Source organism: Callionymus lyra, chromosome 3, assembly GCF_982586985.1.
Source record: "Callionymus lyra chromosome 3, fCalLyr1.hap1.1, whole genome shotgun sequence".
Classification (NCBI taxonomy): Eukaryota; Metazoa; Chordata; class Actinopteri; order Syngnathiformes; family Callionymidae; genus Callionymus; species Callionymus lyra.
This window is the reverse complement of record NC_141820.1, coordinates 18,682,942-18,710,116: the sequence shown is the minus strand read 5'-3', so window position 1 is coordinate 18,710,116 and position 27,175 is coordinate 18,682,942. Positions and strand designations below refer to the sequence as shown.

Genomic DNA, 27,175 nt, shown 5'->3' with positions numbered 1-27,175 from the left:
TTGAAAATAATTCCACCTTTATTGCAGTTAAAAAGAGAGTATATACAGAGTTCATGTCATATTACTAAGCCAAGGAGTTTAAAGTGCGTCTTCAGTAGTGCGGCTATGGGAGTCCGACAATACAAATACAAATACTTCTCCAGTTGAACAGACGTTACACACACACGTCACACTTTAGTGATGATTTAGTAGAAAAAAGTCAAAGGAAACTTGCATCAAACACCAAGTTTGTTAATCAAAATCTGTGAATTTAAAACTTTAAATGAGGTTAAACGATGTAAAATACCTTGATTATTTGACGTGACGTAGATCCCATGATTATTTCTATGATAGTAAAAAAAGTAAATGATGATCGTCGATCACATCATAGATACATGGATTATTGATAGAAACAATGGTGAGCACTGTCCAGTCGCACAAGCGTGTCGTTCCTACACCGAGGACCTTTTGTTATCTCCATGCAACTGACTCCATCAAAACACACAAAACAGTTAATAATTTACATCAGTTACACAACCTATTTAGACAATTTGCTACACAAATCCTAAAAAGACTCGTCCGCTGTGTTCAGAACAGAACACAGAACTCTCCGATATATCGACGCTCTGGCGCAAAAGCAGACAAGATGGCCGCCATCTTGGAGCTAACCTTCCGAGGGTTTTCGGAAACCCTGCGGAGCAGCTCAGGAAGTCTCCAGTGAGAGGAAGTCGCTGCTTCTCTCATACTTCTCGACGTCAGGACTCGGCAGAGCTACTGCCACGGCTGCTGCGGTTGCGGGTTCGGGTTCGGGTAGATCGGCGCCGGGACCGTGTGGTGGTGGATGGCGGTGTTGGGGTTGGGCGGGTACGTCGGCGTGGGGTACTGCGGCATCATGTGGGGTCCCGGGAGGCCGGCGGCGTGAGCCGGCGTGGAGGCGGAGGAGGACGCGGGGAGGTGGTGATACTGCGGCGCCAACGGCGCCGATGGAGCCGAGGGGCCCATGGGGACCCTCTGCAGGACCACGTGCGGGTAGAGCTGGGAGTCCGAGCGGTAGATCCCGGGCATGGGGGCCTTCAACAAACTCTCCTGGCTCCTGGAGGAGAGAGTTCCAGGTTTTTACAATGCATTGGTAACTTTCTTCAAAATATTTGTATCTAGTCAAAAACTGATTTAAGGGAACAATTTTAACGTAAGTAATGACCCAAGAAGTGATTCTTGTAGGAAGTGCTGTGAAGTTTCATCTGCTTTTCAAGAAGATTTCTAGGTTCCGTCACTTGTTTCTGCTTCACTCAGAACAAGCCAAAAAAACCCTGACAAAAGTTGCAATTGAATTACAAAAATAAATCAACTTTTATGTGAAAAATGAAGCAGTTCATTTTCGTTGTCTGTAATTCATGGGGCCCCATTGCTTCCTAGTGATTTTTAAGGTTGTTTTCTCACCTTATTGCACAAGATTTGTATGATTTCATATGATTTTCCATGTTGAGTTCATCATAAAGTGCAAACACCAGCAACAACCATTGAACTAATGAGAAAGTAGTTTTCACCGGACTAGAATAGGCATTCATAGTAATTACCTCCACCAAGGAGGTAATTTTTTTTGGTTGATTTTCAAGTCTGTCTATTTGGAAATAATACAAGACAAGAAACAGATTTATTGCATCTTGATCGCGGAATATTTAACTATAAAAACCCAGCATCTAATCACCGTAATGAATGTACTCCCATTCCCTGTGGCTGTGGTGAATATTATTTAACCATTTGCGCTAAAAAAAATTGGATTCTAAAGTTTACGATTATAATGTAAGGAAATGACAACTTTACTGTAATCAATCATCTAGATTCAACACACATTTCAAATAGTCACTTGATTAACTGATAATCTTACATATTTAATTCATATGAAATAATCCTATTCTTGCATTGCATTCACTTAAACTAAACTCAGGTTCACAACTCAAAGGTCACAAACCCTCACACACACAGAAAGATTAAACAATCCCAGATTCCAAGAAGTCTGTGTGAACCTGTTTGAGAACTCACACTGAAGGACACAAGTCGCTGGGAAGAGACAGATTCTAGAAAATAACAACCTTCAGTAAGTTTCCACTACGATCACGTGCGACCGGCCATTTTAGAATCAAGTGTTTACAGTTACTGACCAATCCTACATTTACATTTGACTAGAGGCGTTAACCTGAATATTCTACTATAAAGATCCACTATTTTGTCTGATCTTTGCGTTCTGGTATTCAAAAACGTCTGCGATAGATCTCTCTGCTTGCTATCGCCCGTGTTCACGTAAGTTTGTTTCTGACTTTTGCATAATTCACTAAACGAGCATTTTTCTTAAACTCATCCATGTGTCTGTCCTTCATTCCACCACCACGTACGAGGCTGGGGAGGGGTCGGTTCATCGGAACACAAAAACCCATAACAATACCTAAACACACCAGCTGATGATGTAGCAAGTAGCTTGTAGCTAGCCAGTTAGCAGGGAATGGACCAACATCTGAAGAAGATTCTGCTGCTAAAACAAATCTAAAACAAATCTCTCAGGGCCATTTAAATTCGAAAAGAATAAAAGGTAGCAGACATTAAGTGTGTCTTTACAGCCAAAACAAGACAATGCAGAGATTGCCTAAAATAATTAGCAGATAATAAATATTTATAAGTGAATAAAAGCAAGAAAATAAACTCTCGAAGTTGATGTTTCTTTGTATATTTAAGCATTTTGAGGGTTTTACTAAGGGGGTCCCCTATGGAGGTAATTCGTTTCTATATTTTTCAAAGTTACTTCAATTAAACATATGTGTTGTCAATAAAAAAGTTACATAATTTACAAAAAAATGTTTCTTCAATCCGAAAATATGTTGTCAGTAAAAAAGTTACTTAAAAAAAATACTTCAATAAAAAAATAAGTTTTCTATAAAAACTTTTTTTTAAATAACTTTTTTTAAATTGAATTATTAATAAACAAATCGACCTCTATATTACCCGACCATCTGCTAATGGTTTTTGGCATTATTTCTATCTGCATTACTTTCTATTCACCACTGGGTGGCAGCAGAAACAGTCACTAAGATCAAACTCTCCTGCACAGTGTAAGTAAGTAAGTAAGTCATTTTTATTTATATAGCGCTTTTCCGTCCCAGGGTCACAAAGCGCTTAACCTTGACGTTGTTTTAGGGTTGCTACATAAGTCTGAAAGCATTATAAAGCCGGGCTAATGTCAAGTCGCAGTCCTTGGATTGATTCCACATCAGGAGTTGTTTTTCCCAAGTCATGTTAAATGATCTCCTCGGTGGAGGTATTCACTTTCTCAGTGCTTTTCAAGATCTAGTATGAGTTTGAAAGACCTGCTCACCTCTCGTACCCTCGGTTCTCGTAACCACCGAGACCCCCGGTCAGGTACAGCGGACTGTCCGGCGCCAGACGAGGGTTCATCCTCTGCGACAGGTGGAAGATCTTCGGAGGGGGGAAGGCCTCCCACTCCCCGTCCTCCCTCTCCAGCCACTCGGCGCGGCGGGCCGATCGTTTTTCCCTCCGTCTGAACCAAACGAGAGCGCGTGAGCTGAGTTCTAGGAGAGAGTGGGACTCTCCGTGGACGAACCTGCTGCGAGCTTCTTTCTTGGCTTTTCTGCGGCTGGATCTCTCCTGCAGGCAGCAGATGAGGAAGGAGAGCGACATGGCGAGGATGACGATTCCGCTCACGACCGAGGCCAGAACGGCCACTCTTAGCCCGCGGTCCTCTGGTCTGGGGATGGCTGTGGAACCAGAAGGAGTTTAACCCCCGAAACCAACCTCTCAGGTTCAACTCAAAGTTCACACTGGGCTCAACAACATCTGCTTTAATGCTCACCCTCACATACGGGACGGTTTTTGTTCCACTGCGCTTTTCCATTCCGGATGTTGCAGTAGATCTTCTCGCTGCCCACCAGTTGATATCCGTCTCGACACCAGAAGACCAGGACGCTGCCCACCGATGACCCGGTTCCACTCTCCACATAGAAGGAGCCGCGTCGAGGGGGCAGGACGGGGGTGCAGGACACACCTGTGGACCAGAAAGTATTTGGATTTTGTGGCTTCACAATTAATATATATATTTTTAAAGCCCATGAACACTGATGAACTATTTTGTAAATGAAAAACATTCCAGTTTCAGTGGTTTTCAAACTGTGGGGTCGCTAGGGGGCGCCAGAGGGCTCCAGAAAATTGAAGGTAAGGAAAGAATAATTCTCCAGAATAAAATATTATTTAACCATTTGCGCTAAAAAAATAAAGTTTCCGTTTGTACCTAAACACACCAGCTGATGATGTAACATTGTGTGGCTGTGAGCAAGTAGCTTGTGGCTAGCTAGTTAGCAGGGAATGGACCAACAGCTGAAGAATATTCTGCTGCTAAAACAAATCTAAAACAAATCTCTCAGGGCCACTTAAGTTCGAAAAGAATATAAGGTAGCAAAAATGAAGTGTGTCTTTATAGACAAAACAAGACAATGCAGAGATTGCCTAAAATAATTAGCAAAAAAAAAAATTAAAAGTGAATAAAAGCAAGAAAATACACTCTCGAAGTTGTTCTTTGTATATTTAAGCATTTTGAGGGTTTTACTAAGGGGGTCCCCTATGGAGGTCATTCGTTTCTTTATTATACAAAAAATGTGTTGTCAATAAAGAAGTTACATAATTTACAAAAAAATGTTTCTTCAATCCGAAAATATTTTGTCAATAAAAATGTTACTTGAAAAAAAAATATATATATATACTTATTATACTTATAATATATTTTCTATGAAAAACTTGAAAAAAAAATTAAAATCCCTTTTTTTATTTAATTATTTTAAACAAATCGACCTCTATATTACCCGACCATCTGCTAATGGTTTTTGGCATTATTTCTATCAGCATTACTTCCTATTCACCACTGGGTGGCAGCAGAAACAGTCCCACTAAGATCAAACTCTCCTGCACAGTGTAAGTAAGTAAGTAATATTTATAGAGCACTATTCTAGACCAGGGTCACAAAGCGCTTAAACAATCAAAAAATACTATATATAATAAGAAATACTAAAAAGATCAAGATAAAAGCGAGAAAAAACTGAATTTAAAAATGTATCCTGAAAGAAACTGGCAGCCAGTGAAGAGTTTTAAGGATCGGAGAAATATGTTTCTACTTTTGAGAAAGACACAAGCAAAAAAAAAAAATCAAATGTTTTTTAAAACACCATCATGCATTTTAAAACATAGATCATGCATTCTGAAGTGAAGTGAGAGAACATAAAGAAAACAATTATAAAATAAAGCAGGTATTTAGAATCGTTTAATTACTGTTCCCTCTTTGTTTGAGCTGCACTTCAGATAAAGATGATCGAGGCAGAATTTTATGGCCAGTCATTTGTGAACCCAAACGGCCTCAGGGGCTTGTGCTGATGCATTTCGCTGTGTCAGGATGAGTGTGAGTCTTGTGCATGTGTGCATGCATGTGTGCGTGCATGCGTGTGCATGTGTGTATGCATGTGTGTATGCATGTGTGTATGCATGATGACATGCTGGTGAAAGACCCTCTGAACATACAAGCTGCTCTCTGCTGATTAGGAGCGACAGATGGGAGGATTTCTGCAGCACTGAACCCAGAGAGACAAGATCCTGTGTGAGTCTGACATCCCCCCCCCCCGCTCTACACACACAACACACACAAACACAAACACACACAACACACACAAACATACACAAACATACACACTGGGCACGTGCAGCGATGATACAGTACATGAAATCAAGGGCAAGTTGACTCAGTTTCAAGGGAGATACTGACTGTCATTCTCTCTCCCAAGAGTGTGTTTTGTTTGTGTGTTGTGGTGTGTGTGTATATTGTTTATGTGTTGGGGTTGTATGTTTTGTTTATGTGTCGGGTTGGTGTGTGTTTTTTGTTTGTATTGGTATTTGTGTTTTGTTTATGTGTTGGGGTGGTGTGTGTGTTTTGTTTGTGTTGGGTTGTGTGTGTGTATTGTTTATGTCTTGGGGTTGTGTGTTTTGTTTATGTTTTGGGTTGGTGTGTGTTTTTTGTTTGTGTTGGTATGTGTGTTTTGTTTATGTGTTTGGTTGGTGTGTATGTTTTGTTTATGTGTTGGTGTGTGTGTTTTGTTTATGTGTTGGGGTGGTGTGTGTGTTTTGTTTGTGTTGGGTTGTGTGTGTGTATTGTTTATGTGTTGGGGTTGTGTGTTTTGTTTATGTTTTGGGTTGGTGTGTGTTTTTTGTTTGTGTTGGTATGTGTGTTTTGTTTATGTGTTGGATGGTGTTTGTGTTTTGTTTATGTGTTTGGTTGGTGTGTGTGTTTTGTTTATGTATTGTGGTGGTATGTGTGTTTTGTTTGTGTTGGTGTGTGTTTTTTTATGTGTTGGGTTAGTGTGTGTGTTTTGTTTATGTGTTGGGGTGGTCTGTGTGTTTTCTTTATGTGTTGGGTTGGTGTGTGTGTATTGTTTATTTGTTGGGTTGGTGTGTGTGTTTTGTTTATGTGTTTTGGTGGTATGTGTGTTGTACACACAGACACACTTACAGACACACTTACACACAAAGACACAAAGACGTGCACATATACACAAACACACACAATCACAAAGACATGCTTGTATATGCAAAGAGACACAAGCAAACACACACAAGTACACAAGGCATGCACACAAATACAAAGACATGCACACTCCACAATGACACACACACAAAAAGTCACACACACAATAAGACACAGACATACAAAAAGTCACACACACAGACAGACAAAAAGAAACGACATGCACATGTGAAAAGACATGCACAAAAAAAGACACATACACACATTAAGACATGCACACAAAAAGACACATACACATTAAGACATGCACACAAAAAGACACATACACATTAAGACACACACACAAAAAGACACACTTCCACAAAGACACGTACATGAAAAGCCATTACTGTGATAAAAGCAGATGAAATATTGAACAGGTGTGAGTTTTTAGATCCACTGCTGTTGCTATGCTGAGGAGGAAGAGACCCAGGAACAACACAATGTGCGTGCGTGTGTGTGTGTGTGTGCGTGCGTGCGTGTGTGTGTGTGTGTGTGTGGGGGTGTGTGTGTGTGTGTGTGCGTGTGTGTGTGTGTGTGTGCGTGTGTGTGGGGGGTGTGTGTGTGTGTGTGTGCGTGTGTGTGTGTGTGTGTGTGTGTGTGTGTGTGTGTATGTGTGTGTGTGTGTACGTGTGTGTGTGTGTGCGTGTGTGCGTGTGTGTGCGTGTGTGTGTGTGTGTGCGTGTGTGTGTGTGGGTGTGTGTGTGTGTGTGTGTGTGTGTCAGCCTCTGAGAACATTCCTCCTGCTTAAAGAAGAGCAAACACTCAGACCCTAACCTGGCAACCGCTCGTCTCCCTCCAAACATGCAGAGGCTTGTGTTTCTCAACTCACACTAAATTGTCTTTGTCAGGAAAATGGTCGAAATCAAATAAAAGATTAAACTTTTGGCATAAGATTCATACATTAAACACACACACAAGTTTCAGTGCTGTGTTCCTTCCTTCCTTCCTTCCTTCCTTCCTTCCTTCCTTCCTTCCTTCCTTCCTTCCTTCCTTCCTTCCTTCCTTCCTTCCTTCCTTCCTTCCTTCCTTCCTTCCTTCCTTCCTTCCTTCCTTCCTTCCTTCCTTCCTTCCTTCCTTCCTTCCTTCCTTCCTTCCTTCCTTCCTTCCTTCCTTCCTTCCTTCCTTCCTTCCTTCCCTCCTTCCCTCCTTCCTTCCTTCCTCCCTCCCTCCCTCCTTTCCTCCTTCCTTCCTTCCTTCCTTCCTTCCTTCCTTCCTTCCTTCCTTCCTTCCTTCCTTCCTTCCTTCCTTCCTTCCTTCCTTCCTTCCTTCCTTCCTTCCTTCCTTCCCTCCTTCCCTCCTTCTATCCTTCCTCCCTCCCTCCCTCCTTTCCTCCTTCCTTCCTTCCTTCCTTCCTTCCTTCCTTCCTTCCTTCCTTCCTTCCTTCCTTCCATCCTTCCTTCCTTCCTTCCTTCCTCCCTTCCTCCCTTCCTCCCTTCCTTCCTTCCTTCCTTCCTTCCTTCCTTCCTTCCTTCCTTCAATTCTTCCTTCCTTCCTTCCTTCTATCATTCCTTCCTTCCTTCCTTCCTTCCTTCCTTCCTTCCTTCCTTCCTTCCTTCCTTCCTTCCTTCCTTCCTTCCTTCCTTCCTTCCTTCCTTCCTTCCTTCCTTCCTTCCTCCCTCCCTCCCTCCCTCCCTCCCTCCCTCCCTTCCTTCCTTCCATTCTTCCTTCCTTCCTTCCTTCCTTCCTTCCTTCCTTCCTTCCTTCCTTCCTTCCTTCCTTCCTTCCTTCCTTCCTTCCTTCCTTCCTTCCTTCCTCCCTCCCTCCCTCCCTTCCTTCCTTCCTTCCTTCCTTCCATTCTTCCTTCCTTCCTTCCTTTGCAAACTAGTTTAGTGACTCCACCGCTCGATGACACTCACTGTAAGTTTGCACATAAAAAATTCACATTAAAACAAGAATCTACTCCAGACGTCATTGTTGAAGTAGAGTGGTGCTGGCAGCCCTGGCTAGCTGACAGCTATCTTCAGCTCCACGTGAGCCTCCTCAGAGCTGGTCTGGTTTCTTCTGGTCCCTCTGCTGCTACTGCTCTTAATGTGATCCGACCTCAACCAACATCTCATCTGTCTTCTGTGTTTCTGTGGCAACACCACTGATGACCTGATCCTGGACTCCTGCATGAACGCTCGCGTGCAGAAGTGTTGCTCTGCCGTGTGCTGGAACAGATACACACACCACCCCGAAAACATATAGCCACACCACCCAAACACAGGTACACACACCACCCCCACACTGATACACACACCACCCCGAAACAGATAAACACACCACCCCAACACAGATACCCACACCAACACAGATACAGATACACACAACACACCAAAACAGATACCAACAACACAGCAACACAGGTACCCACACCACCCCGAAACAGATACACACACCACCCCGAAACAGATACACAGACCACCCCGAAACAGATACGAACACCACCCCAACACAGGTACCCACACCACCCCAACACAGATAAACACACCAACCAGAAACAGATACCCACACCACACCAACACAGATACCAACACCACCCTGAAACAGATACACACACAACCCCGAAACAGATACCAACACCACCCCAACACAGGTACCCACACCACACCAACACAGATAAACATACCACCCCGAAACAGATACCCACACCACACCAACAAAGATACCAACACCACCCCAAAACAGATACCCACTATACAGCAACACAGATACCCACACCACCCCAAAACAGATACACACACCACCCCCCGAAACAGATACCAACACCACCCCAACAGCGGTACCCACACTAACACAGATAAACACACCACCCCGAAACAGATACACACACCACCCCACACAGATACCCACACCACCCCAACACAGATACCCACACCACAATGACAGAGATACACACACCACCCCAACACAGATACCCACACCCCACCAACAAAGATACCAACACCACCCTGAAACAGATACACACACCACCCCAACACAGATACCCACACTACACCAACAAAGATACCAACACCACACTGAAACAGATACACACACCACCCCAACAGAGATACCCACACCACCCCAACGCAGATACCAACACCACCCCAACACAGATACCCACACCAACAAAGATACCCACACCACCCCAACATAGATACCCACTACACAGCAACACAGATACCCACACCACCCCAAAACAGATACACACACCAACAAAGATACCCACACCACCCCAACACAGATACACACACCAACAAAGATACCCACACCACCCCAACACAGATACCCACTACACAGCAACACAGATACCCACACCACCCCTAAACAGATACACACACCACCCCGACACAGAGAAACAGGCTCCAATTTTTGTATCATAAAAATAAAATATATATACATATATGTTTGTGGTTAATTAATCTTTTTTTTTGTGTTATGTAAGAGCAACAACAAGCCATTAACACCACAAAAGGTCTGTAGTGAAGTTCTGGACATTTCATTTCAAGTAGCAGTAGTGAAGTCACCAACATTCCATTTGTTTACTTGTTCTTGTCCTGCTGACTTCCCACACTGTGATGCCACTTCAAGGCCATGGGAAGGTAATAATGAACCTGATTCGCTGCCAAAAGCCACGTTGGATTGACATACAGGAAACAAAACGGTGGTCTGTAGCTTGCCAGCTTGGCAGAGATTGTCTGTTCCTCTGACAGGAATAAGTACATGAGAAGAACATTTAATTTTGAAGTTTGAGCTTTGCTAAAACCTCCGTGACCCACCGGGACAATAGTTTATCTTTAGGTTTGACGCTACTCAGACAAAAAGGCTGAATGGATACGAGTAATTGGCTTTCAATGACTCAGTAGCTGTTCTTGCTCCTCTGTATCCTTGTGTGTTTTCGCGTCGTTAACGGGATATGTTGCGCTGGAAATAGCCTGGAATAGACAAAGGTAATTGGCTTTTCTTGTCAGCTAATCAGATCAGAGCAATTTGAACGTTACGCTCTTACGTTCCGACAGCGATCTTGTGTTTCCCTGGATTCCTCCTGAGAATGCTACCTGAGAATGCTACGAGAAGGAGTTGTTGGGAAGAACCAACTTGATACCGTTAGATTCACCTCAGTATTATTGATCTACTTGAAAAGGTCTGGGCATCATGGGTCAGATTCTAACTTTGCGTCAGAGTACCCAATCTTCCTTCTACAGGTTGGAGTCCTGGAGGACGCTCCTCCTGGTTCTTGCTTGGAGACTGTAACCCTCAAGTGGGCCGGGACAGTGTGGTTTATAAAGGTGTGATTGGGCAGGAAAGGCCTCTGTGATCCTGGCAATGTTCTTCTGTAGTCAACACAGTTTGTCCATAACAAAACCCAAGTTTGAGCATAAGGTTGTACATATGTACACATAGACTGCGACAAGCTTGGTCGCAGTGGTTGCAGTGGTTTCTGTGTTGGTGCCATTCATTTGGCGACCCTGGAACTCCTGAATAACCGGACAGGTACCAACAAGCCAAGCGGTGTACAGCTGTGGAATAGTTCAGGGACATTATAGAATAGCATTTGAAGCCTGTCCCGAAGAGATTCTGGACAGCCATGAAAAAGGTCAACAAGGGGGAAGCAAGGCCGGATCAAAAGCTACAGAGCTCTGTTGTCCTTGACGAGTTAAGGTAGAGGAGATACTGTGAGGACCTCCTTAATCCCAGTGACACGTCCTCTACCAAAGAAGCCTAGTCAAGGTCTTTAAGGTTAGTACTGACATGCCCCTTGTGTGGATAAGATCCTCCTGGAGTATGTGTGTTGTGGGGTAGTCCTGAATGATGTGCTTGCGTAAAATCCCTTGGACATTTGGAGAAGTCTCCCAGTCTCGCCTGGGTTAGTAGTGCCCCTTATAAAAAAAAAAAAGGTCTCCAAACCAGTGTCCAATACACCTCGTATAGACAGACTGGATGGACTTCCAGAGATCTGTCTCAAAAACTGCATTCTTAAAAACACAAAGAACAGATTAAGCGTCTGATTGCTGATGAATCTACATAATCTTGTTAAGGGATTTACACTAACATTAACTCTCACACACTGTGATGCTAATAGGTCTCGTAGCAGGCGTGTGGCTGTTAAGGCCAAGAGCTTTACTACTGCTGAAATAGCCAGCGTGGCGCTTTTGAAACTTTCAGAACGGATATTCCAGTCTCGGCAGACATGGGTAAAGTTCGGCCCTGAGGGCCAAATCCAGTCCCTGTTTTGATATTGTGCAGCCATATTGTTATCAGAGTGATTTCTTCCCTGTTATCATGTTTTTATTTTACTTTTTAATCATCATATTAAGGCTCTCTTACTTTGTTTGGCTTAATGGACCCTTCAAACAGTTTCACCATATATTGTGGCCCCTTAGATTTTTCTTTCCGCCCCTGAGCCAGAGAGACGTTCCTTTTATATATACAACTTTGTAGTACAAGTACAATGTGGTAAAAGTACTGTCGTTTGAGTTTGCATTAAAATGTAAGAAAGTTATCGACAAGTCATTGGTACTGTTGATCCAGAAGACCCTGGAAGAGGATTCCGGTAGACATATTGAAGTCTTTGATACAGAAGCTTTTAATGTCCAAACTTCAAAACTTGCCTGATTGATTCTACCTTGGAGGATAATTCTGAGCCAAAATATCTGAGTAAAAATTTTAAAGTCTGACAAAACTGGTTTTCACACCCGGCAACATATGACATACTTGACATACTCAACCAAATGCATGATTTGTTTTCCTGGACCCCCCTCGAGATTTCAATGTATTTAGTTGGGTAAGAAGAAACCTGACTGTTTGGAGCAAGAGAATACCCACAATTCATCTAGAAACGTCCTAAAACTGTATATTTGTGCAGGTGGAATGCAACAGGAGATAGGAAAGCAGAAGGATTTGATTGTTGTTTTGCTAAAATAACAAAAAAAACACAGATTTCCTTCATGCTAACAATGCTAACAATAGCGTTCACCGATCAGAGCAGAGGACTATCTCATAGTCTCTTGTTATCAAATTATAGGGCGGTCAGTGACTAACTATAATATTTCTAACATGATATTAGAGTTGCAAAAGTCAGAGTCAAGTATTCTGATGTTGTGATTTGAAGTAATCAGAAAGTAAAGGACCAGAAAGTCAGACTAAAAACTATATTACGCTGTAAAGACTGACGGTCAACGGGTTGAATGTATTTGTTGAATAGATATGACAGACCTCTTTGGAATATGACTTTAATTGAAACATTTGTTTCTGTCTAATTCAATTATATTGACACACACACAAAGAAATCAAATTAATTATACTGAGACCAATATAGAAAGAAAAGAAGGCTGTGGGGACTCAAGAGAATGAGATAAGAGGAATAAAGTAAGATAAAGAAGAAGCTGACAACGTTGAGACAGGAAGGAATCATCGCTTAGTGTTGTAGCTGCTTAAAAAAAGAATGATAATGTTCGTGGTAAAATGTTTTTGGTGAAGAAATATATTTATTGATTGAACAAGGTTTTCATGCAAAAGTAAAAATGATGCAGATTAGATTTGATCGTCTTTAACCAAAAAAATAATCCACGGTTATGCTGTGATTAATCTGATTAAAAAGATGGAATCGTTACTCTAGCATGTGCTGTGTCGAGCATGTGATCTGGACCGGGTTTTTAAGAGGATCGCCCCCCTTTCATGATGGAGTTCTCATTCTTGGACTGTCAAACTCCGGAGGAAGAGATCGGACTCACATAACAGGCGAATCATCCGCTACAGAGTGAGACCTCCAGCCGCGAGTCAGAGTTATGGATTTTCAAAGTGCACAAATCGCAACAAGCCTCCGTGGCCGAACCGGCCTGATACTAGAAGCAGGTCCGAGCAAAGAAACTTCAGGTTAATCTGCTCACTTGAAATCTTGACCAAAAAACAATGTCCTCACATCATGTGATAATCCGTCTGATTATTCATGCAAGTGCTTATTTATTCCAGCTCTGCCAAACACGGAGCTGAAGTGGTCAACTGTGTTTATTCTCTAAACCTTTAAGAAGATTGCTGCAGTTCAGTCATGCAATCCACTGCAGTTGTGCATCTGTGGGTTGTGTGTTGTGTGTGTGTGTGTGTGTGTGTTAGGCACGTGAGTTTTTGAGTTTTTGTCATCTGCTCAAGGCCATTTATGCATGCACGTGGGGATACGGGTTCTTGTGAGTGTGAAGGACTTGGGCGAGTGGCACTGGCGAATAAAATGCTTTTTAAAAAAAAAGAAAGAAAGAAGGAGTGAGACAGTGGAAGGAAAACGAGGAGGAAACGAGAAGTGACAGGCGAGACCGGAGACTTAAAGACAAACAAGGAGACCAGAGAGTGTAAAAGCTCTGAGTATGAGCGAGGATGAGGGAGTAAAGGGAGAGAGGGAGGGAGCCGGTGATGAACGGAGGAGAGGAAATAAATGGGCGCTCATGCTTCGGTGGAGGAGAAGTCATGCAGCAGCAGCTTTATCTTCAGGCCCAAGTGTCTTTAACGGCATCATCTGGCCGCTCATAGAGTCAAACATATGATGAGTCAAACATCAAGACACACACACACACAACCCTACGACGTCTTCAACACAAAACCAGAAACACTTCGAAATATAGTGCGTTTAAAACACGCCGGTCTGAAACAAACAAACAAAAATATCAATAAGTATATTTAATATGTACTGTATACACACTTGGACACAAACACACAAAGCTGGAAACACACAAACACTACTTTTTCAATAAATACAGTATATGTAATATCAAATAAATGTAATTGATTTAAATTGTCCCATAAAGAGAAAAGACGTTTTAGTTGGTTTCAAAAACAAGTTTTATATTTTAAGTAATAATGTATTTTTTAAACAGGTTTAACTAAGACATTGTCATTAATTTCATTTTAATCAGAAGCTGCAATATTTAAATTAATTATTTAATATAACTACATATTTATTTAATTTGATTCGACTTCTTCGAATAATATTTTATTTGGATCAAGAGGTATCTGATCTAGTGGTAGCAAAAATAGTTGTACTTCTAAAAGTACTTGTTCAACTAAATATTGCTGTTTTAGCATTTATTGGATATTAAAACAAATTTGGCACAAATTTATTTAATGATTTATGTTCATAACTTTAAATAAAATACAGTTAAATGACAAGTTAATCTTGATAATATCCTTTTGGATATATATTTTAACTAAACTATAAGTAAAGTAAAGTATATGTTTCTTACTCAACATCCAAATGCATTCATTGCTTCAAAAATATTTAGTCAAACCAAAAAACTAGGGGATTCATCAAGGCTTTATGATTTGACCATAACAAACACAAAAACATGACTGGGACAAAAATACACTTTCATATGGTGCCGTGCTAAAAATAGAGCCCTCAGAAGGATGCTCAGATAGATGCTGCGCTCGGAGCAAACACGTGTTCGACCAGTGACCACAACATCACATGGTCACGACGGCATCACTCGCGGTTCCACAGAAGCACAACTTTTGGTCCGAGCATCTCAGACCCAGATCAGAGGGTGTCCCGTGACTCACCGGTGTAGTTCCTGGTGGGTCTGTGGGTCTCAGTGGAGGTCTCGGTCGGGGTCTGGGATTCAGTTTGCAGGTCCGGCTGCAGCTGGACGGTGGTGCTGTTCCAGTCCTCCGACGGGGACGTGATGTTGCCGGGACCCGAGCCCCCCAGGACGCCGCCCCACAGCAGGAGGCTCAGGAGCAGCCGGAGATGTTCAGGACACATGATGCTGGAGACGAGAGACGAACGAAGTTCAGGGCGACATGCTCCTCCGTTGGTGGACTTCTTCAACGCCTGAGCCCAGAGGAGGAAATCCCTTTAGTGGTCCAGCTGCAGAGACGGCATGACAGTAGAGGAGGAGATAAAGTTAGTGGGTTCATGTTGTTTCTGCTCCTCTCCCTCCCTTCGCTCCTGCTCCCGCTGCCTCCCCTGGATCACTGATCTCTCTCCTGCTCTGTGATCTCCAGCTGGGTTTGACTGAGCTCTTGCGTAACAGCAACTCATTCGCTGAGCTGTGCTGAGCTGCAACTCATGCAGCCCTAAGTCCTGATATATTCCCAGTCGCCGCTCGTTCCAATTCTCTCTCTTGAAACAGACCCACTTTGTTGTGATTGAAGCTCAGAGAAGCGGTTATTAATACAGAAGCTGAACTCAATTATAAGAGGCGGATCTTAAAAAATATATTCATGGGGTGGTTGGCTGGGCGGCAAAGCCTTACGGGAGCTTTTCAGGTCACCGTTACCGAGAGGGTGGTTGAGATAGGAAAAATCCAACGTGTTTGTGGAATCTAACACTCCACCACAGGTGTATTTACAGAAGCCAGTGAGGTCGTTCACCTTGACCCAGAGGCAACACAGGGGATACTACAAACACATTTGTTTTCGGGCCTTCAGGTCACCTTGACCCTGAGATAACACAAAGTTTAAACAAGTGGCAAGGCTTTCTTTTAGGGTCATGACCCTATGGCACCCCAGTAGATCCTCTCACGTTTATTATATTTCTTACTCCAGAGCTGTCATGGGTAGCATCAGCTCTTACACTGATACGGCAGGGATGAGGATCAGCTCCGACAGAGTTCATGAGTATCACACTTTTTTATTATTATTATAATATGTAAAAACAAAAACTACCAGACTAATAACTAGCCACGAATACAGCCTGTAAACAAAAACAATTACAGTATATTTTCTTTATTATTTTTTCAAACTCTCGTTCATGTAAAATACTTAAATAAATGTAATTGATTTAAATTGTCCCATAAAGAGAAAATACGTTTTAGTTGGTTTCAAAAACAAGTTTTACATTTAAAATAATAATGTGTATTTTAAATACGATTAACTGAGACATTTTAATTGATTTCATTTTAATCAGAAGCTGCAATATTTAAATGAATTATTTAATATTACTACATATTTATTAAATTTGATTCGACTTCTTTTAATATATAATATTTAAAAAATAAATTAAGCTTACTCTATAAGAACCAAAAAGTACATACATTCATTAATACGTAAACAGAAATATAATACATTTAGTTGTCAAAAGGACTATAATCTGAGCCACATTCGTATTTTTTTTTTTCATCTCAAAAAAACTTCTTCTATATTGTTTACAATAGGTTTAAAAAACTTCTTAACTTCTTACTTGAATATATCAACAAAGTAAATGGTGATTAAAATGTGAATCTACATTTGAATATTCTATAATCAAACTATCCTCAAAAAAAGTGGAAAGAATGTCCCATAAAAGTTATTTTGAATCCATGAGAGTGAATATTGCAGCTTGTGTAACCCTGGACAGGTGTACTCTCAGGTGTTCATCGAACAGTCCTGCTGCCATGAGCAGATGAATAATTGATCGATCAGGCAACGAAAATAGAAAAAAAGAACATTGAGAGTAAAAAAAGAGACGGAGGGTGGATAAAGATAGAGGGAGTGGTATCAACAGAGTGAGAGGAGAGCGAGAGACATCAAACTCAGATGGATGAGCAGCGATCTGATGGAAAGCGGTGTCTATTAAATGTTTTGCCAGTAAACGTGGGCTCATGAGCTGCACTGACATGAAACTGCATTATTTAAAGCTGCAGCTTCGCCAAGGAAGACCCTCAGAGCGATCTTGGAATTGACTGGAGGGACATTAGTGCTGTTACGGTAAAATACACCATCAATTAAAGGATTTTGGCAGAAACAAATGGTTTATTTGATGTATTCGCAACATAACTTGTTTATTAAAGATATAAATAATTTAACATTTTAAAGGAAGACTTTGCAAACTGAAGCTTCCTTTTCCATTAGATTTCTACTAAATAAATAAAAAATAATGTACCCGTCATGTTTAACTGAACATGAAGATAACTTACCTAATCAATACAATGATAAGTCAAAACGATTTGAACTCATTATGCAACTAATAGTAATAATACAATGATTCAGTTGTTTTTGTATGTTTACTTGTTTATTTCGATTTCCATAATTATTTTTTAACTATATGGAACTTAACTTAACATGATTATTTTTAGTGTAAAATCATTTTCTTGCTTTTTAATACACAATGAATAAAACAATAAAAACATTGTTCGAATTGTTCACTCTTGAAGAAATGTTTTTCAAATTAAAAGCACAGAAAGTTGAGCGTTGAACATGAGAGTACAGATAGTTTTCATCATAAATTGTGGAGTAAAAGTGTTCACGTAATAATTTATTGAACTAAAGTACAGTTACTCAGAAACTGCATCACTGTAACTTTAAGCTGAAATATTTAAACTAAGGAGACTTTAGAGGTCACTTAGATCTACTTGATATCATCTTAAGATGTTGAGGTGAAGAGTTTCATCCACTTTGACCAGCTATTTCTAAACCACCTTCATTCCAGATTAAAATTTTACAAGGAAGGACAAGTAGAACCACAAGCTTTCCAAGCTTTTTAGGACGTTCTCATGAATAATAAGAATATGGTCTTTATTCCTTCCTCCTGTCAAAAGCTTCTCTGGAGTAAATTTTAAAGGAAATTGTTATGAATATTTAAAGATGATATAATCAGAGGGCAGTAAGTTAATATTTTGCTGTTCGTCCCAAATAATCTTAAATGAAGATGCATTCATTGGGACTCAACAGTGAGAGTTAAATATAAATAATGTTGGTAACATTGCACTTACAGGAGTTTCAACATTCATAAATGATGAGCTCATGAATGCTCGAGTGACTTTAACTGTTGCAAACGAGAGCAGAATCATTAAGTTGGACTTGACGTGTTGGTGAAATTGCTCCAGAGAGCGAGTGATGAGAGAAATAAACACGTGCTAGTGATGTGTAGTGAGGCGGCGAGGAGTCTGTTCCAGCAACCGTCGGATGGTTCCGCCAGGAGGATTATGGGGGATTAAGGAAGCCGCCGGACAAATACAGAAAAGATGATGGCCGTGACACCGAGGTCTCAATCACAATCAATCCATAATATATATATATATATATATACATATATACATGTATATATATATTTTAATCTGGGTATGAGAAAGGGTATGAAACCCTTCAAAGCTACACAAAAACCTTAATTAATCTAAATGATCAATCGAAGAGAAATCCTCAAAGAACAAGTCAAGCTTTAAAGTGACAGAAACCTATGGTAGAAAACTTTTTTGAACTGTTGAAAGTGTTTAAAGACCAGTGTTGTGTCTCAAATCGTGCACTTCTCGTGCAGTGAACACATTTCAACAGGGTAGTACTGCCTCAAATCAAACACTGTTGCTACACACTTACCAGAAATAACTCGACAGATTCTTCTTCTACTACTTTTAAACACATATTGCAACCAACGTTTGGAACACTATCGCCGACACTTTACAGAACTCTTTTCACCAATTGAAATAAGTTTTTAAGTTGTGTTTCATTTTGTAGTACTATTGTTGTGTTGTTTTGTGGTAAAATGAGTGTTTTCTCGAGACATTTACGCCGGTATCTGCTCCGAAGACACGTCCTCAGTAGCTTCTGTTTATCACAATTTACGTCACTAAGATGGCGGCCGTTTACGGTGGAAAGTGTCCATTGATCCACACTTTTCTCGCGAATTGAGTGCGCATAGGGCACTACATTTTCACACACTGCTCAGTGTGGACGCACTTGTGTACTCAAAGTTTCAGTCAGTGCAGTAGTGCACGATTTTTCTTCCTTTAAATCTTTATTTTAAAATTAAGACAAATGAGCAGAAAGATGACCCCAACAATTATTGACAAATTTAAGACAAAACGTGAAGAAAATTAGAATTTTTTAGTACGTTTTTTTTTGTTGGGAAAATCCCAACCTCTGAATGATTTAACTCTTGTGTTATCTCAGGGTCAAGGTGACCCAGAAGCCCGAAAACAAATGTGTTAGGGATACCTCAAACACATTTGTTTTTCCGGGCCATTGTGTCCCCAGCCCTTATAATTAAAGATGTTTTTTTTAAATAAACCAAAATAATTTATTTTTAAATAATTTAAGTTAAGTTGACTCCACTTAACTTTAGTAAGACAGTATTATTGTATTCATGTCATTATTGTTTTTGTTATTTTTAATCCGTGTATAATGTATATGTCTTAATAAAGATATTATTAGTTCATTTGTATTCATTATTTTATTCATGTCATTATAATGTCATTATTATAGGAATATGAAAGTGTAAGAATTATTTTTTAAAAGGTGTGTGTACGTTGAATTTGTTTTTGTGGTTAACGAAAGGAAACAAACATCTTCCGATGATCAAAGTTGATTCTGCGCTGAACGCCAGCAGCTAGAAAATAAAGCATCTGAAGATGGTGTTGTCGTCAAGGCAACATGTGGGGCCACATTAAACTCTCTTATATAACAGTAAACACTGCTGACACACAATCAGAGATAATGTATTTATCAGATGGATGAACCAGGAAGTAAACGTTTCTATTTCCAGCGTCTATATCATGCCATGACTCTCATTTCTTATTCATAGTCGTGCTGAGGGGCAAACGTGGGAACACATGTATGTTAGCGTGTGTTTTTAATATGACCCGCGTACGTTCAATTATAAATATCACGGCGAGGCTGATGAGAGGATGATGAACGACAAGAGACCCAGGAGGAGGAGAGACTCATCTCATCAGAGCCGCAAACCTGATTTTCCCGGCGAGCGACTGGACCAGCGACGGGCAATTCGATTTTCTCCAGAAGCACATTATGAAACTGTGAAAAGAAAGGGCTGCGGATCCAAAGAAACAAGGGATGAAACAGAGAGCTTTAAATGACGAGAACGATTAGTTAAATTATCAGGAGGCACAAGAAAACAAAAATTAAATCTGTTTCATTAAGATATGTACCTATATTATAATTATAAATGATAAAATAATGACGTACGTACAAAATAAAACTATTAGCTGCAGTATTTTACAAAGGCCGTATAAATACAAGTAACTGGTTGCATTTGGCCCGCGAACCGCACTTTGCCTCTGATCTTAGATTTGAGGAATTATAAATAACACACCAAAATAGTTTTTGTTTCAAAATCAAACTTTGTTCCAGTACAAACACACAAAAGGAACACACAAGAAATTCCCATTGAACACATGTTTTTTAAACTAAACCTGTACAATCTTGATTTCTGCTGACTCTGCAAACAATATTCTTAAAAATATTTACTTCAAAAATAAATACTAGCAAATACTTTTCTATCCTGGACTAGCACGACAAATGTGCCTTGATTAAGCAAGAAATACATGTTTTAAATATATAATGAAACTGGCCTAAAACTCATGTTTTCCTGTTGTTTATCATCAAGTTGGTTGACCTGCGTCTCACCTCTCCCAGTTAATCACTCGCCGCTAATCGTGGTCCTGCTCATAGTGGCCGCTGACCCTGACCAGTTCAACCCGTCCTGCTGATCCGCTCTCAGAATATTTCCGAGTTCATCGGTCGGACTTCTTCTTCCTAATCTGCTGCCGCTCGCCTCCAAAATGAACAACAAGGCTGCAGGGAGTCACTCGGAGCTGAGATCCTCGCTGACATGAATGTCACGTCTGTCGTCTCTGGTGCTTCAAATGTCTGTTTGAGTTCTTTAAATCTAAGTTTATAAAAAGTAAAGGGTATAAAAGCACTGCAGCTTGTGTATGTATGAACCGAGGAGAGGATTTTACTAAATAAATAGTGACATTTAAATAAATATTTAAATGTATACTATATTTGCAATTGTATTTACATTTGAGCATCTCTGCTACAATGTTAGCATACTCATGGCAACAACTTAGCAACAACAATCGATAATAAAGTAAATTATGTTTGTTTGTTGTGCGATATTTACATGACAATATCACTTACAAGACAAAACAAAGTTCCTGACGTACAGTATATCCCATTTATTACATTAGGTAGATTTATTTTTTTAAATGCTTTGTAAGCAGCTCCGCTTGAATGTTAGCATCTCAGCTAATATTAGCATCAATAGCACTATTTTTGGTTTTTATTTAATCCAGCAATATAGAAAATATCAAGCAATACTTAATAATACTTTATACGCTATGCATTGAGGAGAGGATTTTACTTGAAAAATTGTGACAAAATTAGCTTCATTAAATATTAAAATATATATTTTTACAATAATCTGTGTTTCAGCATCTCTGCTACAATGTTAGCATATTCAAGGCAACACTTTAGCAACAACAAAAGCATCAAATATATGTTTATTTTTTCACTTTTTTTATCAATATGGTGAACAGTTAGCGATATCAAACCATAGTTTGTGGCTATAATTTCCTTATCTGCAGAATTTTGCTGTTAGTTACGACACATTAGCAAAAGCTTGATATTAGAATAAAGTATTTGATGTAACTTTTAATAGTTCATCATCTGATCACTTTTCTTTTCAAGCTGTCCCGCAAGTACAGCAGCATTATTAGCAACAACCTGCGCTTATACTATTTATCTAATCAACATTGAATTTAGTCTTTATTCAATTTACTGTAAATGTAAAATTCTTATGTGTGCGAGTTTCGACTCAAGAGCTTCAAGGTGTCTAAAGCTATATTTGAATGTCGCTGCTAGCGTTTCAACTTTCTGCTTCAGGCAAGGAATGTCATGTATTAAAAATAAATAGGTTAAATCATCTCCAGGGGATTTTAAACTTTCAATAGTGAATAAATAAACAACGCTTAAAAAAATGATACTCATTTTCTTAACCCACAAGTGCATCATCTTTATTTTAGCGTCGCTGCTAAAGTGTTAGCACCCTTGTAGCGACCTAATGTTAAAACGTTTGTTCATTTATTTGTTTCTAAGGCAAAACACTAAACATGAAGTTTATTTTTACTTCCTATTTCTTTTGTTGCCAATATTGCTGTTACCTGTATAATTACCGCCGTCTACATTAAAGTGTTCTAATAAAAGATCAATAACAAACAAAAACTAGCCGTACAAGCCATAAATGATTGACACTGTTCAAGGTCAATGTTAAAACATCTCTGCTAATCTGGTTAGCAACCATATAAATAACATAACAAATGGTTTGTCAGCATTTATCTCCTAAACGTCATCTTTTCTTCGGAACAAAACCTGTTGCGACATCATCAGGCTCGAGGACATTTGAAGGACGGCTGTGACGGATCACTGGCCCGTTCTGATCCCACCTGCTTGTCCTTCAACTACATCCTCTAGCTTAACTCTTCTTCAGGATACAATGTCGTGGGGTCAAATGATAAGAAAGAAAAGTGTTGAAAATTTGTTTATAAACTTTTTTTTTATTATTAAGAATAATTGGTCGAGTAAATTATGTTAGATTTGCTATATTTATGTTACAATATCACTTACTAGACAAAACAAAGTTGCATATATATTCCATATCTTACAGTTTGTAAATGTATCTTTTGCATCACTTTGTAAGCCACACTGTTAGCATCTCAGCTAATATTAGCATCAACAGTACTATTATTTGTTCTTATTTCAGCAATATAGAAAATAACAAGTAATACTTATTAATACTATAATGTTCTACTTATTGTATCCATTTTTTCCCGTTGGAAGTGTTGGTAACACATTTGCAATATCAGTGTATCTTAACTTCAAATTCTTGATGTGACTTACAGTTACAGTTAAAGATTATCAGGAAAAAGATTTTGTGTTATTTAAATTCACTTTTATATCGTATCAATCTTACAATTTGAATGTTTATTTGGAAAGTCAGTTAAAAACAACAATATAGTTAGATTTTAATGTTATATAGATGTAAATACAAGGGAACCTGCCAATTAAATTCTGTCGTATGTTTGTTTTACTGCGATGTTTGTTTAAAAACTGCAGACAGAATAATGTTATTTAAAATATAACTTGTTTTCTTGAGTGTCCAGGCAGACGTGCATGTCCTCAGTTACAGATTCTGTCATTAGCTGTTTTGACCATCTGCCAGTCCACTTTTAACTTTTTGTTCTTTTTCACCACAACAGCCTGCAGGAGAACATCTGGCTTCGGTGCTGACAAGTGCTGCAGCAAAACCTTTATCAGAAGGATGTTGTTTGGAGAAACTAAACTAAAAAATAAAACATTATTATTACTTATTATGGTTGTTTTTGTTTTTCCTTTCTTGCTGTCCCGTCGGTAAGTATTGAAGAAAAAATAACTTGATTCGTTTATTAAAGTAATGTCATTTTTCTTCCATAAAAATCTATGTAGAATGTAACAAACTGATGGTAGTTCAAGAAGGTTGACGCCTGTAGACACTCGTGACACCATCTAGTGTTCAATAGCTTGTATTACAACGTATTGCCTCTTTCCGCTTTTAATAAAATTATGTTATTTATATGTAATTGTATCAGCATTCAAATTGTAAATGCTCAGTTAAATAAAAACACCAGTGAAAATGGTTTAATAAGAGTAGCTTCTTTTAAATAAAAAAGTTGTTTCTGATGGCCAGGCTTTATTGACATGGATGTAGGTTAGGTTAGGTTAGGTTAGGTTAGGTTAGGTTAGGTTAGGTTAGGTTAGGTTAGGTTAGGTAGAACTTTATTGAAATTGTTTTTTTTTTCAATTAGACACAGCAATACAGCAATTATTCATAAAAATAAAAATAAGAACAAGAACAAAGAGAAATAAAGAGAAAGAACAAGATGATACAATCTAAGTCTAAAGATAAAGAACATAGATTAAAGATAAATAACGAAGACAAAGGATACAAAGACTAACATAGAACAGAACATCATGATACTTTTACTCCACTCCTGCCCCCAAACTCAGAATTAAACAGTCTAATAGCACGAGGAATGAATGAGTGCTTGAGTCTATTAGTGTTGCATCTGAGAAGGAGCATTCATGCTCCATCTGCTTCTCTGCTCACTGATGACAGTTGATGTAGTTGATGACATTTATTTTTATTCTAAATAGTAAAAAATATGATTAAAAAACTCATCATTATAAAAGCAAGACTACTATTTATCACAACAGTTGGTCCAACTGTTAAAAAATATATATATTATAGTAGGAAACTGAGACAATATGATTTACTTTTAACTATAATTACCTTGTATTTTTTCTAACTCCAAAATATAAACAATTAAAAGGAGGGAAAAGCAACTTTTTTTTAATTTGTAAAAATAAGAATACATTTGCAATAAGAAGAACACATTTCAATAATTAAATATAATTGTACAATTACTTTGTCAATATTGCTCGTATATAATAATAGGTTTTTGTTCTTACGCTCAAATCAACAAACCAACTGACAAACATCAAGTGATCAATTCAAGGGTGAAGATTATTCAAACATATTAGTAAATAAGTTGAATTAAATACCCATTTCGTCGGTCCTCATCCAGTGGGTTCAAGCTCGCCGGCTGCTGGCGGGGCTTGACGTGAGTGTTTGTTTGTGACAGTGAAGCAGAAAGAATCAAAGGACGTTCTGTATGTGACGAGAGCCTCTGATCATCAGTCGCACAAAGACAGTTCAGAAGAGACGAGCTCTTACAACACCAGTGTGTGACAACACGCAAGAGTGTGTGGATTTACCTACTTTCTATTGTTTCTGTCAAGCCTCTCATTGTGTTCCAGGCCTTCTGAACAAATTAAAAAAACATTGTTCATTTTAATGGATGTTAACATAAAAAAGTTTTGTAAAAATGTACTTTTATTAACAGTAGAATTCAATTGGTCGTCAAACTCTAAATCCTGCCTCTTTGGTCTCTTTTTGGCCCAATACCAAAACCAGATCAACTACAATGCATATTTGATTTCCGTGGATTTGTGAAATAAAATATACTTTATGTCCAAAATTTTCCCATGGTTTTCACTTCATTCATTTGCCAGTATTTCCTTTTGTGAGTCGTTTACAAATATTATAATATATTGTGTTACTGATCCTTCTTTTGGTTGGTTCAGGATCTCTTAAAGGCTTTTATTTTGAAATCAGCTCTATTATGACCTCAAGGAAACCTCTTCCTGGGGGGACCCTAAAACCATGCTCAAAGAAAAAGACAAGAACCTGGGAAATAACTTTAATTTACTGTGTTCTTCATTTTTTTTTTAAAAGTAACGTTTTATTTTATTGTTATTATTTTTCAATCTCACAAAACAAGGGAAAAAACGCTGGGCTATTGGAGACATGTTGTCTAGCTGGGTCTTTAACTATGTTTGATAGGAACATTTTTAACAATAAGATAATGACACTTTTGAAGTTGTCTGTAAATAATATTTTCTGATTTTACAAATGGCTGCAATTTTAGTTATCATTCTTTTTTTTATGCTATAGTTAGCATTAGTTTTACGATGTGTGAACATCTACTAGAAGTACAAATTATTCGTGGATATACGTGAATTATTATTATTATTATTAAGGAGGGCTTTGTGTGGGTTCAGACTAAGACAACAGAAATCTTATAGAGGAATTAACACTTATAATAATGGTCATAATGGTTTCAAGAATGTATCTTCTCGAGTGAAAATGGAGCAGTAGCGCCGTCTAGTGTTGATATATCGCAGCAACAAGTCTGGACATGATAAAGAAACTCCAGTCGATGATCGAAGAGGTCAAGTTTGTCATTTCAATAACAAGGCTGAAATGTTAGTGTTTCTTTAAAGTTGATGCTGAAGAACGATATTTAATGTACTTGTGTTTTCTTTATTAGATTTTAAAAAGTGAATTAACTTATCTCAGTATTTCTAACTGGCATCTCATTTTGTAAAGATATTCAAATGTTAACCATCATTTTTATATGCAAACTGGGAGAAAAGGTGAGAACTCAGAAACTTATTTACGAACTATTATGGCTTGAAAGAGTTTCAGGTACATGTCCGAAGTCACTTATTTTCTTTTAGTTTAATCATAATTGCGTTCGCTTCTGTTAGGCTGAAGTTACATGCTCCAGCCACTAGAGGGCAGCGTAAAGGACATTTTCCTATATCTATATTTTTAGTTCTTCTCTTCCACTAAACGAAACAGTTTTGATCACCTTTGTGGCTTGTCTGCTATACAATCAGTCAGAAAAGATACACTAACATTTGATCACGTTTAAAATCGTATTTTAATAATAATAATACTTTTATTTCTTAATTTTCGTGAGTATGCATCAAATATTTGTTTATTATTAGATTACCCTGCCGGTTACATAAACATCTTTTTATCTTTTAAGAGAGTTTTGACGACTGCTGACTGGAAATACAACATGTGCAATAGAAGTTGAACCTGTGGAATTATAGACTGGTGGTTTGTGCTTATACTAGATTCTACGTCTACTATATGTCATGTATTTGGTTGTACTAGATAAAATAAAAAAAACATTCCAAATAAACATGGTTACTAACTGTTGAAAAAAAGCAATTATATTTTATTGTAAAATATAATTGGCACAACTTGACACAACAAAAACTCATAAAACCTGTTTAAAAGAATGAATTAAAAATAAAATAACTTGAGCAATACTTTTTCAACCTCTGTAAAATCATTGTTTTTAATGATATAGATAGATAGAACTTTATTGTTTTTCCAATGACAGATGATAACTCTTCTATAAAAAGAAATAACAAGATAAAACCATCTAAGTCTAAAGATAAAGATTAAAGACAATTAACAAGGACAAAGGACACAAAGATTAACATGGAATAGAACATTAACATGGAACT

At 38.7% G+C, this 27,175-nt stretch overlaps 1 protein-coding gene across 1 annotated transcript; it reads right to left on the bottom strand.

Moving 5' to 3' along the window:
• Positions 1-24,943, bottom strand: LOC148083683 (uncharacterized). Its single transcript, XM_087785786.1, has 6 exons — positions 24,854-24,943; positions 15,101-15,407; positions 3,842-4,033; positions 3,593-3,746; positions 3,347-3,529; positions 1-1,072 (listed from the first exon to the last, which is right to left on the bottom strand). The coding sequence occupies exons 2-6, from the start codon at positions 15,300-15,302 to the stop codon at positions 751-753; spliced, it is 1,053 nt and encodes a 350-aa protein (XP_087641912.1). The 5' UTR covers positions 15,303-15,407; positions 24,854-24,943; the 3' UTR covers positions 1-750.
• Positions 24,944-27,175: the final 2,232 nt, after the last annotated feature.